At 38.3% G+C, this 16,704-nt stretch overlaps 3 protein-coding genes across 4 annotated transcripts in view; 2 read left to right on the top strand and 1 right to left on the bottom strand.

Moving 5' to 3' along the window:
- The window catches only part of etnppl (ethanolamine-phosphate phospho-lyase), a 105,039-nt gene that overhangs the window by 84,636 nt on the left and 3,699 nt on the right, over nucleotides 1–16,704 (bottom strand). The window contains exons 6-13 of the mRNA XM_079371861.1: nucleotides 16,542–16,658; nucleotides 15,399–15,481; nucleotides 14,977–15,202; nucleotides 14,206–14,360; nucleotides 12,336–12,425; nucleotides 11,319–11,449; nucleotides 10,812–10,882; nucleotides 10,180–10,649 (exon numbers count right to left, since the gene is read on the bottom strand). Coding sequence (XP_079227987.1) covers nucleotides 10,548–10,649; nucleotides 10,812–10,882; nucleotides 11,319–11,449; nucleotides 12,336–12,425; nucleotides 14,206–14,360; nucleotides 14,977–15,202; nucleotides 15,399–15,481; nucleotides 16,542–16,658 — 975 coding nt within the window. The 3' untranslated portion in view covers nucleotides 10,180–10,547. The remainder of the gene's footprint in view (nucleotides 1–10,179; nucleotides 10,650–10,811; nucleotides 10,883–11,318; nucleotides 11,450–12,335; nucleotides 12,426–14,205; nucleotides 14,361–14,976; nucleotides 15,203–15,398; nucleotides 15,482–16,541; nucleotides 16,659–16,704) is intronic.
- rpl34 (ribosomal protein L34) lies at nucleotides 2,426–4,875 on the top strand. 2 transcript variants are annotated; one of them, XM_079371929.1, is made up of 5 exons: nucleotides 2,426–2,497; nucleotides 2,889–2,960; nucleotides 3,040–3,139; nucleotides 4,397–4,500; nucleotides 4,745–4,875. In XM_079371929.1, exons 2-5 carry the CDS (start codon nucleotides 2,896–2,898, stop codon nucleotides 4,827–4,829), a joined length of 354 nt encoding a protein of 117 aa, XP_079228055.1. In that variant the 5' UTR covers nucleotides 2,426–2,497; nucleotides 2,889–2,895; the 3' UTR covers nucleotides 4,830–4,875. The 2 variants fall into 2 exon arrangements, with proteins under 2 accessions (XP_079228055.1, XP_079228056.1); XM_079371930.1 differs by lacking the exon at nucleotides 2,426–2,497 and adding an exon at nucleotides 2,623–2,762.
- Nucleotides 5,476–7,582, top strand: ostc (oligosaccharyltransferase complex subunit). Its single transcript, XM_079371435.1, has 4 exons — nucleotides 5,476–5,833; nucleotides 6,514–6,607; nucleotides 6,711–6,908; nucleotides 7,059–7,582. The coding sequence occupies exons 1-4, from the start codon at nucleotides 5,695–5,697 to the stop codon at nucleotides 7,075–7,077; spliced, it is 450 nt and encodes a 149-aa protein (XP_079227561.1). The 5' UTR covers nucleotides 5,476–5,694; the 3' UTR covers nucleotides 7,078–7,582.

Raw genomic sequence — 16,704 nt, 5'->3', positions numbered from 1 at the left:
CTGGTCATGACAAACAGGAGAGAGGAATGAGCGAGCTTGTGCAAAAAACAAACAAAAAAAACCCTACAAGTGGAAAAAAAAAGTCAAAAAATGTTTCATGCTCTGATGTCATTAGGAAGGCGAAAGCAGAGCTGTAATCCTATTTTAATCGCAGTGGATTTATTAAACAGGAGCAGCAGGTTTAAATCTCAGCAGATTACACAGAAGGCCCAAGATGTGGCGAGGGGGTGGGGGTTAAAGGGGGTGAGGGGGGCTTGCATAATCAAGTGCACTTAAGGTGATATGTTTCATCTTTGACAAGTCACGACTAATTTTAAGAAAGAGGCCATGAAATCACCGGGCTATTCAGAATGTGATGGGTAAGGTGAATATACAACAAGATCTCTTCCAAATAATCATAACTGTTATTGATTATTTGCTGGATTGAGATCTAAATTAAATATTCCATTGAGACGTCTTTTAGAATAATTACTTCTGACAAGATTAAGGCAGACGGCCTGCAGATGTTACTAATTATTTGGACATGAGTGTGTGTGTTTGCCTCAGTGTCCCTTGGAGTCAGCATAAATCTCTTTGGCACCCTTTGTAATGGACCTTGAGTCTTGTAAAGAACGGGTTAATCCCAGGTCGCGTCACATCTGGATTTAATCAAATCAATCCCTAAACAGAACATGCAGAACACACTTGCACCTCTAGAGGCCACCAGTAATAAAAAGTATTACATTTAGAATTGTATTATTAATATAATTTTTTTTTAAACTCTTAAACATTATTTTATTTTTCCAAGCATTCCAAGTTTTTTGTGTATTCATTATTTTATTGCTTTTTCTTTAATTTCTTGTCTCTCTTTTTTTCTTTTTATCACCCATCTTTATGTTATTCTTCAGATTTTGAATCCATATTGGTGTGCATTAGACTCTAAATCATTTTTTAAATATCACGCTACCTTTTGTCAATCACCTTTTACACATTTGGACTTTTGATTTGATTGCATTTAATGTGTCGGAAAAGTGCCAGATTCATAAAGTTTAATTGGGTCAGAGAAACAATGACACTTTGTTAGGGTTATTTATGCATATATCAATGACAGATGTACTTTCATGCTAAATATCAGAGAAAGATATATTACCAAACGGTAGCTGCTGGAATGATTCTTCTAAATGTTTTAGGTTTTTTTTTAAAATGCAAATAGATATTAACATTTTGAAGACATACACCCACACAAAATAATAATAATGTTCAATTTATTAAACATAATAAGCTCACTGGTTTATTGAAGAGTTACATTTCCTGGTGCTTATTTGATTGTAAAGTAGAAGATAATAGACTCAATAAAAACCATATCCTGTCCATAAGGCACTGTGACTAAGTTAAGCTTAAAAGCAGACAGTTTCATGGCCTTAAAAGTGAGGCCAACACACTGTACAGAGCCTTGTGTTGTAACTGAACTTTGCCACTGCCAAATGCTTCATCTAAAAAGGATGCCAAGCTCACCATCTGTTGGCTAAGCTTGGCAAATGTCTGTCGGTCTGTGACATAGCACCTCTTTGATAGGGGGCCATTTTGAGCCTTTTCTTTCTGCTTTACAATTATTTTGTGCAGCTATAGATTTTCATACCAGGAAATTGAATGTCAGTCTGCATTTAGGTTTTTTTTAGGCTTAAAATGCATGACATGTGTGAGCCTTTACCTGTTGGTTTGTCTTAAAGACGTTATAAATGTACTGTTCAAACACGGAAGATGAACATCAATTTTTAAAGACCACATGTGATAAACTATACTTTAAAAACACATTGACAGAATAAGTCACTTTGTTTAAGAGACACTCACTATGCATCAACTGTGTCTACTTACAGATAGCATTACAATGCCGCCATCTACCGGAATCTTCGCGCAATGTTAGAAGATGAAAAAAAAAACAGGCTGTCACAGTTTCCTAATTACTTACATTACATTGCTCCTTGGCTTTAAAAAATAAGCGAATCCTTCTTGGAGATTCAGGAGTAATCTGTCAGAATTTATTTTTTATGTAAAATGTGAGTTGTGAAGCAGGTACAGCGACAGATGCAACTTTATCATGTTAATTTGAGCACTTTTTTCTAGAAAAGAACCAACTCATAATTCAAGTAAGTAGACCAAAGGTAATAATAGCACTACTTAAAAAAACGGATTAAAAGTAAGCTTCCTTCATCATATTAAACTTGAATTCCAACGTAACAGCCAGTATGCCATCATCACAGCAAAGTTACTTATAAACAGTAGATATCAGTCAATTGAAATGAACATAAAAAATAGGGTTCTGGTCCTTGATATGTTGAAAAAGAATTAGGCTGAGACACTTTTGTGTACGTCACAAGCAACCATACTGTTATTACAACAATGTTATACGAAAGACTCACCAACAGGGGGCAGACAAAAAAAAACTAAAAGGAATAAACTTGCCTTAAAACCTCAACATCCGCCCTCCTTCTTCCTCTTCCGGTTACGGCGACAGCAGGTATGGCGGCCCTTGCCTTCTTCTTGAGTAAATTTGACATTATAATCCGCTGTAATCGTGTGTTTTAGAAGACTATTATGGGTGTGTTTTAGTGGATTATATAGTTAAAACCCCTCTTTGTGTCTTATTGTGGGATCATTTAGTTAATAAGTTGTTTGTGGGATATATTAATCAGACTGGTTTCCCAGACGGGTGATTCACTACTGTAGCCGTCGCGACAAAATGTCATTTATAACTTGCTGAGTGGCATATTTAATTCAGGCCTGTATGTATTTAGTAGCGTTTACGTTATTTGTTGGCATGACTATCCATTAGCCTCTTTATTTGTCCTAAGGCTAGCAATGTTCGCACCCTGGTATCATGCTCTGTAAGTAACTGTTTATGTTTTCAGCTTCAAGATGGTGCAGCGCCTAACTTACCGCCGTAGGTTGTCCTACAACACCGCCTCCAACAAAACCAGACTGTAAGTGCGATTCTCTGTTCGGTTTGCTCACGATATAAAAACAAACAAACATAATGACTCCACCTTTTGAATCATGCAGGTCCCGGACACCAGGTAACCGAATCGTGTACCTTTATACCAAGAAGGTCGGCAAGGCTCCCAAGTCAGCATGTGGCATCAGCCAAGGAAGACTGCGTGGAGTAAGTGCATGCATTGTTTATCTGCTTTCTCGTGGTTGCAAACTGAGTGCTTGTGAGGTCAGAAGAGCCCGGATGAGACTTGGACTTATTGGGACAGGAGGTGGTTAATTTTACTTGACTTTATGCAGTGAAATTTTCAAGATGCATCAGTTGTGGCGCAGCACTGAATTTGTGCAGGCAGGTGGGCTAAGAACACAAAGACTTTTAATATTTTTTTGCCTTGAAAAGAGAAAAAGACAACTGTGTGCACATCCAAGTAAATTGCACACGAGTAGTATTAAATAACATCTGCAAACTGCTCAGCTGCCACTGAAGAACTTTATTAAAGGCCCGCTGATGAAACATTGCCCATAATTTCTCCTTCTGTTTTTAACAACAAAACAATATGTAATAGATCCTAAACACTCACAAGTGTGTAGCAGAAAGTTACAGTTGAGTGCATGTTTCCCAGAGACATGAAAAATAAACTGGCTATTATAAAGAATCCAGATACTTCATGGAAGAACTACATAGTCTTGTGGTTTTACAAACCTGTGATGAAACTTCATTTTGTCTATTAATGAAACTGTTAGGACTTTTAAGTTTGATGTGAACTGATTTTAGTTGTGAGCACGAAGTAGTCGGCTAAAGTTTATTGATGGTTACTGATATTCAAGGGTCACAGCACGTTTTGGACTTTATAAATCTAACAGTTGGAATTATATTGATGTGACATCCAGTTTTAAAGTACCGGTAGTTGATGTTTGTCATTTCAATAAGTTGTTTTAGATTGTGCCTTTAAAACAACTTAAACAAATATCTTATCCAAATCTGTACTCTGAAGGATCTGGCCAAAAAGGAACATCTTAAAAATAATCTCTGCTTAGATCAAAGACCTCATGATCCACTCAAATTGTGAACCAGTTGCTGAACCCCTGCTGAATGCTGACATAATCAAAGTATATCAATTGTCATTTCCAATTGCCTCAAAATGAAGGTGCAGGCCTGCAGTCATACATTCTCATACACAATTATTGACGAAGATGTACATGATTTAAATCGTATTTTTCTCTGCAGTGTTACAGACGGGTTGCTCAGATTTTTTTGGGTTACAGGATGTTACATTAACTTGTCGTTTCCATGGAGTTGATCAAGGTTAGGTGGTTTAAATGTAGACCTGTCTGATCGAGCGATAACTGTTACCCAGGTGTTGTGTTGTATAAATGTCTGGATCTCAGGACACACTTCTTACTCTTGTTTCTATCTTCTGTCTGTTAGATCCGTGCTGTTAGACCTCAGGTTCTCAAGAGGCTCTCAAAGACCAAGAAGCACGTCAGCAGGGCCTACGGAGGCTCCATGTGCGCCAAGTCTGTGCGTGACAGGTATGAGAAGAAATAGCAATGTTTCTATTTGCATTAACACATACACATAACACATAAGCTACTGCTTAATGAAGTGGATAACTCTGGGATTGATAAGTGCATGCAGAAGTCCAAAAAACAACGGCAGGTCTTTGGGTGTTCGTGAGAGGCTGATCTCCAAGAGACCAGGAAGCATGAATGCACTCAATTTAAAAAAAAGTTTTTACAGAATGGATGTCTAAATGGATTTTGTTTTGTCTCTTAGGATCAAGCGTGCTTTCCTGATTGAGGAGCAGAAGATCGTCGTCAAGGTGCTCAAGGCACAGGCACAGAGCCAGAAAACTAAGTAAAATGTGTATTTGTATTGCCACAATAAAAAAATGACAGACAAATTCATTACTTGTTGTGATTATATTTTAACTGAAATGAGAGGTGTAACTGGTACTAGGACATTAAGATGGATTTATTTCCTGATCAACACTGTCAAAAATGCCATTGAAAAGTTAAGGAATGTTCCAAGATAATATTTTAGCATAATGCATTAAGATCAATAATAAAACATTTTAGATTGCATCAGTTCATCAGGGGTGTCTCGCCGAAAGTGAAGGTGTACTGGTTCTGATGTTTCCACAAATAAATGTAAATTAAAGTACATGCACACAGAAAAGAGAGTGTCGGTTCCTGATGCACAAACTCTTTTGATGCCTAACTATACCTTTGATGGAAAGACTGAAATATGGGAGGAAAGTCACCCTGGAAAATGATGGCGAGCTCAAATAAGTTAATAAAACAAAAAATTGTGCGTTGTTTATTTTAAGGATGGATTAGCTCATTAATTTTCATAAGCATACATATGTTTTAACATAAGATGTTGGTCAAAAGTAATGACCATATGAAGATGACACCGAAAATGAGGCAAGTCTCGTTTTTATTTGGTCACTATCCCTTTAAGAACGCGTCATTATCCTGTTCCGGTTTGCGGACCGATGGGATAAAATAATTTAAGATATGATAAATTAATTACCAAAACTTGCAGCTATGAATTGTTCCAATGTAATTTAACATTTGATTCGTAGATAAGAGTAAATTTGGGTTAAAACCTAGAATTTTTTTTTAGGTATTTTACTTCCGGGACACGTCAACAAAGTCGCGTCGCAGGCGGATCTCAGTCAGCGTCAGTCACTGCATTGTTGTCAGACAATTTCTCTACAAATCATGGAGACTTTATATAGTATACCGTTCACTGTGCTGGAGTGTCCAAATGTGAAACTGAAGAAACCCTCATGGCTACACATGCCGTCTGCTATGACTGTGTACGCAGCTGTGATTGTATCATACTTTCTCATCACAGGAGGTAAGTGGACTTGCTAAGCTAACGACAATGCTAAATCACTGTATTAGTGTGGGATTACAAATAAATGCATATACACGTCTGGTTGAAAAAAACTTCAGCTGGTTTAGTTTTGTTGCACGAAAAATTCCTGATTTCTGCGTTGCTTGTGCATGACCGTGAGCCCATTTATTGAGCCTGTAGGCTAACTGTGCAGTGTAGCAGCTAGCACCAGAGACTACAGAAACGCACCCTGGTCTGTTTGACTCAGTAAAGTTGAAGAATCATCCAGCAGTATTTAAGTGGCAGAGGCATCTATCTCCTGATCAAGTGCAGTCGTTTTTAATTTGACTACTTAAATGATGAGCCCTTGGTCTAATGGATCTTCATCAGGGGTCTCTAAGCCCTTTTTAGGATGAGAGCTACTTTCAAAAAAAATTAAACGGTCTACTCCCCTTATTTATTTATTTTTTGCAGTATATACTAATATTATGTGCTTACCTTTTAATGAGATTTCTGACACTGCATGCTGTCAGCTGGTGCATTGTAATCTGGTTAGATAGATCAAGATTAAGTAGATAAAGCTTGCCATGAGTGAGGTTTTGTTTATGCATAGGGTAGATTATTATTTTTTTTCTTATATTTTGGATTTGCTTGGCAAGCTACTTGTTGAGACCCCTGATCTAAATCTCCCTATGTTACAGGTATCATCTATGACGTCATTGTTGAGCCACCAAGCGTGGGATCAATGACCGATGAACATGGACACCAGCGGCCAGTTGCCTTTTTGGCCTACAGGTACGTTATAAGCATCTCAAACTATAAAATACAGCGAGGAGCGAGGACATAATCATCACATTAAATAGTACATGTAAGTGATGAAAGCTCTCTTTTTTTCCAGAGTAAATGGACAGTACATTATGGAAGGACTGGCTTCCAGTTTCCTCTTCACAATGGGAGGCCTGGGCTTCATAATCCTGGACCGCTCCAATGCTCCAAACATTCCAAAACTTAACCGTTTCCTGTTGCTCTTCATTGGGTTTGTCAGTGTCCTGCTCAGCTTCTTCATGGCCAGAGTTTTCATGCGCATGAAGCTGCCGTAAGTTTATTTCCCACTGAACGTTAAGATATATCGTCTTTATTCAAATATCAGTCTGACTCTGCCAGAGTTGTCTTGATTTTCAAATTCTGCTTAACTGAACTGACATTTGTGTCATTGTTATAATGGATGAATCTTGTGTCTTCACAGTGGATACCTCATGGGCTAAAGACAACACAAGCACATGTGGCATAATATGGATGGACATAGGACGTGAAATTCTTGAGTGCCAAATAGGCAGTTCAACCAAAATTCTGGATAAACATGACCTGTGTTAAAATCAACAACAGTAAATGACTTGACAGCACTGACATTGCTTGAGAAATTAGACCAGGCTGCACTGACAGTCTCTCACTGGCTGTGTGTCATTAGTGACTTGCTTTTCTTTCCCATCTCCAAATATCCAAACTGATCGAGCAGATGCCGATAAACGTCGCCAACTTTTCTCAGAATAAATAAAGATTATGTTCATTGAAGTATAAAAAGGAAAGGAAGTAACAGAACACTATTGACGTGGAGCGACTTGTTTTGAACAGAATCAGCACTGTGTGAATTAGTTAAAGCAGAGTCTGAATATTTCAGTGATACGTTTTGTAAATCCTTAAAAAAAAAGTCCTTGAACTTGTCACGGTTGCATTTTTGTACAAGTATGTGAAATAAACCTTTTCAGAGCTTCTTGCAGTCTTTGTGTATTAACTCTATTAGATATAATACAATATACTGTTTAATACAGATTTTAGTCAAAGTTAAAAACAAAAATTAAAAACAATTGAGAGACATGAATACGATTTGAGCACTGAAGTTTTCCATCCAGACGGGGGCGCTCTACACTAGGCTGAAATGTGTGCTGGTTGTTGCATTTAATAAAGGCGTTACATCCAGTTATGAGAAACGCTTTGACTGCTATGAGCGTCTCAAATCCTTCTCTGTTTGACACAAATGTGTTACATAGCAGAGAAAACAGTCAGCCCTGTTTATCCTGAATGCAAAATGTTAGCTGCATGTGAATAGATCCTTCTTGTTATTGCAAGAGATGAGTTTCTAAAAGTTTGAAAAGAGTAATCATGGACTGTTCTTAAAACTGCAGATGAAATAAATGAGCCCTCCACTACTTTTCTATTTATTTGTTTCTATTTGGTCGAGCCCTATTAGTGCAAGATTCTGCGCAGGCCAAAAACACCATCTGTTGACCCGAGGTAATTGTCCATACAAGCGCTTCTCCCTGTTTTCTAAGAAAAAGAGAGGACAACTCTGCACCGTTAAGATATTTAAAATTGTGTTGAAGTAGCGCTTTATTTAATAGACAATTGATTTGTCTGGAAGTGAATGCTTATCTCGTTCAAGCATGAAACCACCTCAGCTAGAAATAGAATAATATGCTGAATCATGAAATCAGATCGAACAATCAAGTATAGAAGTAAAGAGGCCCACAGGCAGGAGGGGAGAGTGCTTTCCCTTGTCTTGTCTCCCTCTGCCCTTCAGGAGTCGAGTCTGTTAAACTTCCAGTCTGCAGACAACACACCAATCCTATGGCAGACTGTGTTGGATCATCTATTGAGCCTACTTCTTGACGCTATACATGCACCAAAGTGGAGATGACACCGCGTACATTTCAGCAAAAAGCCCCCAACACTAGAACATCACACTAGTCATCAACAGAACGTCTGCTGTGGAGATCTTCAAGTTGCTAGGACACTTAAAATAGGGATGCAAAATAGAAGTTAATGTAGAAAAGAGACACTAGGGCGTAATTCCTGCACCAGGTCAAAGAGTTCAACCTGCAGAACCAGTTCTTTACTGGATTTCTCTGTCTGTTCTTCCCATTTTAATATGACTAGCTTTGATTGATCAACAAAAGGGGCAGCAAAGCGCTACAATTCAAATCAGGACTGCAAGACAAAAAAGGGTCTTGCAGTCCTGATTTGCAGAGAGAGTCAGGAAACACCACTGTAGATCCATCACACTCTGAAAACAAGCTGTTACAACTCATCTTTAGCAGCACTGTGCACTAAAACAATCAACTACAACCCACAGGACACCAGTTTGATGAAGTATGGCAGGTAAATACTAATAATAATAGCCCTGTACTTTATAGATCAACGGTTTATAGAACCGGTCAAATAACGCACAGAACAACCATCACTCTGAAATATAAGTCAGACTCAGTGTATATAGCCATGAAAAGGCCTACTAAAGATGCACTGAGAAAATATAAATAAATTGAATTAAAATAAACATAAAAAAAAAAAAAATTTAGTTGCAAGTTTTATTTTGTTATTTATTACCCTGTCTGGGCCAAGAACCACAAATAATCAACAGGATACAAATATTAGTGTACATTGTTAAAGTCAGGCCTTTATTATGCTTTCTTTGAGTCAGCATTAATTCAATCAAACAAATGTACTTAACAAACTTCACTTTTACCCTTCAATCACTTAAAAAAAAACTGTTCTGCTAGCCAGTCTGTTAATCACAGAAACACATTGCATTCACGAAAGACATTAAACACATTATCTCATAATTACGAGATCAGGACCTTGTAATTATGAGTTCCTGATCTTGTATTATAAGATAAACATCCGTGGGTGATTCTGTATGAGGGACAGCGCTGTATTGTGTGATAGGTGTGCGGTGGGATGTAGTGTTTGTGTGTGCAGCACTGAGCCGAGACTGATACACACAAATATGAACTCTCCAGTTATATCGGTTTCTTACCGTGCAGCCTACTCATTTTTCTTTCTTCAGTGAATGCAATGTGTCTCGTAGTTAATAAACATGGGAAGATTGGTAAATAATTGTACACTTGTCAAACAGTGTCCATGTTTGTTTGGCTAAGACAGATGCCAGAAATAATACTGTGTAAGAGTATATTGAGAACATTTGTCCTTTTTAATCATGTATAATATAACTAACATGGGCTTTATTCAAGCCAGCCCTCGATGATTGCAGTCAGGGTCCACCAGATATTTTCATTAAATCCTTTATTCAAAACAGATCAAATCACTACAAAAATCTGCAACAATCTGTACACGTATTCCACATTTTCAACTAGAGGTTGCATTTCTGTCGAAACATGAACAACATTTTGATATTAAGGACCAGTCTATAACTGCCTGTTTGTAACTATGAGTATTGTAAATATGATAACCATAACCATAACCCATACCCATAACCATATGCACTGTATGTCCTGTCAATGTATGTCCTGTTGTCCCACATGTATCCCCCTGTGTTCACCCTCTGTCGGCGCGCTGCCCTTGAAACTGTTTACTGGTGAAAAAGAATTTCCCCTCGGGGACAATAAAATAAAAAGTCTTAAGTCTATGATTCCCTGAAAATCACCCGCAAATGACTGAATTTCAATAAGAATAGACCGGTTTCATTAGCATGCTTAGTTGCACATTTAGAAGTAAGAGTAGTTAGATTAGATTAAATCCTTTACAGAAATGCTGTTATGCTGAAAAGGTGACTTCATTTCTACATAATTAAAAGCATAAAACCTGCGAAGACACCTACATTTCTAACATATATATCATGTTATTCCCTGATATAAACACATTTCTGCTGAGCTTATTTCTTTATTTGTAACCTCCAGTGTTTTTCACCTGAATTTTAGCTAATAAAGACTCTGTGTTGTAATCAGCATTGTTTCCTGAGGCGTTTGGTCTGTTGAGGGACTCCCTGACTGCTTCCATTTTTGAGTGCTCTCACACTGTGATGGTGTCCATTTTCATCAGTTGGCTGTTTGGGATAAAAGCACAACGACCTAAAGTTTAGATTATATTGACTGATTATATTGTCGTGATTGACTTTAAAGATGCGGTCTGTTAATGGAGTTCTTAGATGCCTACGCAGATGAGACTGCAGGATAAGACCTGAGTTTCAAATAGTTGGCATAGTTACCTTTCTTTTGCAGCTTTCATTCTCTGTGTTCAATGTATTGTGCAACGTTAAGCCTCCAGCCTCTTCAAGCTCTGAAAACATAGACACAGTGATGCACATAATTAAGTGCGTTTGCCTGCACTTAGTATACCGGTTTTGATCTTTTTTCAAGTATTTTGTTTTTGTGCATGGGAACATCATATCCTGATTTTAAGAAATCAGTATACGCCCTTTACCCAATATTGAGAAACGCAATTTTGCTACCTGGAGACCTCTGAAAGACAACGAAACATGTATTTGCCTCACAATGGTTTCCTGCTAATCCTCATGAAAAAAACGAGGTATCAGTAAAATAAACAGCCACCTACTTCCGGAGTGACAAAGTAATTTGACATTTAGATAAGAGAGAGCACTAGAATGCTGACGCATTCAAGTCTTTGGTGAACAAGCTACTTGTCAGTTTTTCCAAGACTACGTTTCTGCGCTTCGTGTTGTCAAGAGTGAGCACATTCAGGAAATGTTAAATACCTGTGAGAATATGGTCGATCTGCTCCACCGCCAGGTCAGCGTCCTCTGAAGTGAAGCACATGGGGGGCTTGAATTTGAGCACATTGCGATGAGGGCCATCCGCACTGAGAAGTATGCGCTGTTCCTTTAGCCTGGGAAGTAAAAGTGTTCATACAATAGTTGAGTTTTTTTTTTTTCAATGCCTTTTTTCTAAACAGCATAGCTTCTCTCAAGAATGCATTCACTAATTTCATCAGTCATTTACTCTTTAACTTTTTTTCGTCACACTTATATTTCTTTAATCTCCTCATGGGGCTAACAGTGTGTGTGTGTGTGTGTGTGTGTGTGTGTGTGTGTGTGTGTGTGTGTGTGTGTGCGCAAGGGACATTTCATGTGGAACATATATTGCTATTTGTTACTGAGTGTAACAATGTATGTTTTTATATGTTGTTTTGTTACCTGCCAAGGGACTGCAGATGTACATTAGCCTAAGGCTAACTCTGGTGCAATGCATCAAATGGTTATATTTATGTTTTAATTGCACATGGTCCCTTACAAATAAAGTTGAATTGAATTGAATTGAAAGCAAGTGCAGCTGAAACAATAAATGAGACCAAACGTCATTTTAATGTTTCATGTGAGAGGAATTGTTGTTACAATTATAGTCAAAGACATTGTGCTCTATTCAAATTCCTACATTTAAAAAGTATTTTAAAATCACATTGCATTAAGCAGGGGTTCCTGTATCATGGTAGTTGAGATATATTTAGTGATGCAGAGATGTGAACTTTTTTTCAAAATAAAGCTAATCACTCTTTGAATTCATGTACAAAAAAACAAATGTATTCACAGTGTACCAAAGCTATAAGAAACTTGTGTTTGGCTAATAACGTGTTTGGAGAGGAAAATAAATTGCAAAAGCATGGCTGAAGTTTCCCAGAGCCTGAATAAAGCTTTAAATGCTCAAATGTTGCATCACTTGTCTTTCTTTCATTGGTCAGTACGAGGTCAGGCACTTGCATGAGACCGTGCACTTACCTATAGATCACTTCCTGGGCTTCTGCTGTAGCAGGAGTGAGCTTCAGCCTGTCTTTCACAAGCTCGACCCCAACAAAGAGACCACGCCCCCTGAAAAAATGTGACATCATGTAACACCTTTATTTGCAAAACGCTTTTCAATACAAGTTACAAAGTAAGTTATGTTTGTTCTTTAACCTTCGTCTTGTGTTAGGGTCGGCACCGACCCGTTTTAGTTTTTAAATGCATAAAAGAACCACGTAACTTTTTTTTTTTGCATCAAGGCTTTTTGACTTTGTCAGGAATCTCTATTTCAACAAAATAAAACATTTTTTTTGGTTTTCACTAAATTGTAAAATGCTCTGGTTAAAATTATGACCTTGGTGTTGTTAGGGTCGGTTTTGACCCAGTTATAAAAATAAGATTATAAAGCAATAATTAGAGCCAAAATTGAACACACACTGACAGCCAGCTCCTCTCCCAATCATGTGAGCTTTAGGGGATTCTCATTTTACCTTGTTATCCAGTACAAAAACAAAACAAACAACGACAGGCATTTCCAGACATGTGAGGTCAATTCAGTATAGAGTTGGTGACTTGCAGAGTGCACATCTCCAATTTGCAGCATGCAAAAATGAAAAAAAGATTTACAGTGAAAGAAGTTCTGGATAATATTTTTGCTGAAAATGAGGGAGTGGACACAGAGCAGCATAGTGATACGGATGAACAGGTTTCTGAGGAGAAAGACAATGTGGAGTATCATCCAGAAGACACAGACACATCTGATGAGTCTGATGAGGAGGTCACCGGTGGTGAAGCTACTCCCGCTGAAAGATTCAAGTCCAAAAATGGTGAGATCTGTTGGAGCTCATTACATCATGATTTACATGGCAGGGTAGCTGCTGCAAATGTCATCAAAATGACCCCTGGAATCTCAAGGTTTGCTGTGACGAGAGTCACTGACATCAAGACATGTTTTGAGCTATTTATGCCATTGTCACTAAAAAGAGTCATCATTGCTATGACAAACCTTGAAGGAAAAAAAGTCCATGGCGACATGTGGAAAGACATGGATGAGGAATACCTGGATGCTTATATTGGTGTTCTTTTTTTTGCTGGAGTGTACAGATCCTGCAATAAGGCCACTGATAGTCTCTGGGATGCATCGACAGGTAGAAATATTTTCCAGGCAACAATGTCACTTCAGACCTTTCATATGATATCAAGAGTCCTCAGATTTGACAACCAGAGCAAGATCTGACAAGCTTGCCCCTATCAGGGATGTCTGGGACACACGAGTGCAGCTTCTTCCACTGATGTTCAACCCAGGGCCATAGGTGTTGTGTTTTACAACATCCTCGATGTATCTGCATATAATGCATTTGTGTTGTGGACCCACATCCACCAAGTAATGGAAAAATAATAGTAAATATACATGGGTCGAAATTGACCCGTAACACCATAGATGTTACTATAGTTAAAATTATTAAAATGAAAAAATAAATAAAACAAATTTATTTAACAAATGTGTTCTAATACCCCTCAGTAATAGTCAGGTAACACAACAACCTTTTATTTATTTATACAATTCTCTTGAGGTTCATTTTACCATTTTTTTAAATTGAAATCGAGGGGTATACTGACAAAAAAAAGGCCCAATGGCCCACACCAAAAATATTAAAACCAATATTTTCATGGATAAGGAAGCCTAACAAGGTAACCAAGAGATGAGAAACAAATTGGATGATAGATAATTGTTTTCAGTGTATTTTACAGCTGATTTAAGACACGGGTCAAAACCGACCCGTTAACATAAGAGATGGTAACAGAAAGCTAACACAAGACGAGGGTTAAGCGTGTTTTGTATCGAGGTCATGTTCAGTTGACTTACCTGATGTCACCAATCAGTGGATGCTTCTCTTTCTGCTTTTCCAGCAGATCAGTCAGGTAGCGCCCCACACGTAGCGCGTTCCCCTGCAGATCTTCTTTCTCAATCACGTCCAACACAGCCAGACCGATGGCACATGACACTGGGTTACCGCCAAACTAAGGAATTCAAAACCCACACACACAGGAAACATTAAACCAAGGTGAGGTTCAGACCGACTTCTGTCAGAGATCAACTCCTGAATCATCTGGAGATTCTGTACAGTGAAATAAGAAAACATGCATATATGTGTATATATATACATATGTGTATATATGTACATATATGAACAAATGAGTGTGCAGAGGCCCCGTAAGTCTTTTACCAGTTTGATCCAAACATACAAAGTGTAATACATGACAGAGGGAAATCTGACAACTATATCCCAACTTTTCCTTATCCAAGAAATAACTGTTGTCTTCAGTGATAAGAACGATCTGAAGCAGAACATGTTTTTCCCTTTAGTGTGGAACTCAAATGTATTGATCTGCCTGGAAAATATATCGAGAAAAACATGGCAAGTATAAGGTCAGGGATACTTCTGGTCAGTGTAGGAAAAAAAGCCACGCTTCCATTGTTTTTAAGCTGCAACGTGCCTAACCAGTTAATTAAGAGTTTAATAGCTAAGTAAACACTTTTAAAAATGTGTGATAGATATCAACAAAATAGAAAATAATTTGCAGAAAATGGTACAAACGTAATCATTTTTTTATTTTACTTGCTCAGTTCTCTTACCGTATTGAAATACTCCATTCCTGTTTGCAGGAAGGCCGCTGCCACCTCTTTGGTTGTGACCACGCAGGACATGGGGTGGCCGTTGCCTATAGGCTTTCCCATGGTGACAATGTCAGGCACAAAGTCTTCTCCCTGAAGCTGGAAGGCCCAAAAGTGGGTGCCAACACGTCCGAAACCCACCTGGACTTCGTCAGCAATGAAAACGCCCCCTGCCTTACGCACATGTCTGCAGAAATGAATGGAAATATACAAGTGAGTTGCCCATTCTCGCAATACGGCACACATCCACATAAATACAACTATTTATAACAAGGCACAAAATTTCCAAAAATGTTTAAGCGTTTAATGTATTAAACATTGCAACTGTAATGTTGGCAGACACTAAAACACAATTGAATCTTTGCAATAACTTCTGTACATACTCTGCAACTTTTTGGTAATAGCCCACAGGGGGAATGACCTGCCCACCACAGCTCTGCAATGACTCAGCAATAAAAGCAGCAATCTGCAGGAGAAGAGAAAAAAGTATTATCCTAAAAGCAAACACTGAACAACTGATAAAGAGAAGGAGTTCTGGCCTCTTTGACCTGTAGATCGTCTATTTAATGAGTGTGTAATTTCATTTTTCAGTTGATGGACAAATTCTTGTCATGCTTGGACAGAAATGAATGTTAATGTAAATCACTGTGGAAAAAAATGTCTTTACAGAAAAAAGAACACATTAATTCAGATCAGCTGAGTGCTACATTAACAACAGGAATTTCTGCAGTAAGAAAAAAAATATAAGACTCGTTGCAGTACCAACTGTAGAAATATCAATGGCACAATCCCTGCAATGAAGTTGGGTTTCTCTCTTTCATCTCTGGAAGCATGGACACACCCTTGGGTTGAGTTTTGCAACATACGGTTAATGGCCAACAAGCTTGGACACTAAGAGTCCACAACACCTGATCTTGTGATTTGGGATGCGGCTTTGAAACAAGAGTCCTCGGTCTGAGCCTAAAAAACGGGACACAAATTAAAGTGGGAAATAAGGGGAGGAAAGATAAAAGTGGAAAGGTAAATGAGTGTTCATGAAAAAAGGAGGATAAACAAGGTATATGGGGGAAGATGTGATACTAAGTTAAAACACACAGTATCATTCATGGCCATTTCCTTAATGCCCGGCATATACTGTTGTGGTGGAATGTCCTCTTACTGTCTGACTGAATTGTTTACGACACACAACCAAAGCTCACAGGCAAGTCCTGACAGCTCTCTCTGTGCAAGGTCAATCCAGACATAGACCTCACAAATCAAACATGCCAGATATTTGTACAGATATTTGTACAACCGGTTGGGAGCAGCTGATCTTGAAATGATCAGGCATCATTCCTCAGTATTCACTGAACGACTGATGATGTGCGGTCGGCCTGAAAAATGAGTCTAAAAACTAAGGGTTTAAATCGTGCTGAAATCACAGTGTATGCCGGGCTTAAAAGAAAGAGAAATCTGCAGCATATGGTCCACCTCACTTTTGGAGCAACATGAAGTCACACAACAGCAGCATCAAACACAATCTCTACCTTGCCTCCTTTCCCATGGACCTTTTCTATCATGTCTTTGACCTCATCTGCATATGCTGTTGCAGGGTCTGGGTGGTCTGCTCTGTATTTGCCTCTGTACACATCCGGGCTCAGAGCCTGTGAAGGGGACAAGATGTTGAAGTTATTATTGCTGATTCCTGGT

This window comes from Symphodus melops (assembly GCF_947650265.1).
Source record: "Symphodus melops genome assembly, chromosome: 20".
NCBI lineage: Eukaryota > Metazoa > Chordata > Actinopteri > Labriformes > Labridae > Symphodus > Symphodus melops.
Note: the sequence above shows the minus strand (reverse complement) of the source record. Positions and strands in the feature narration are given on the sequence as shown.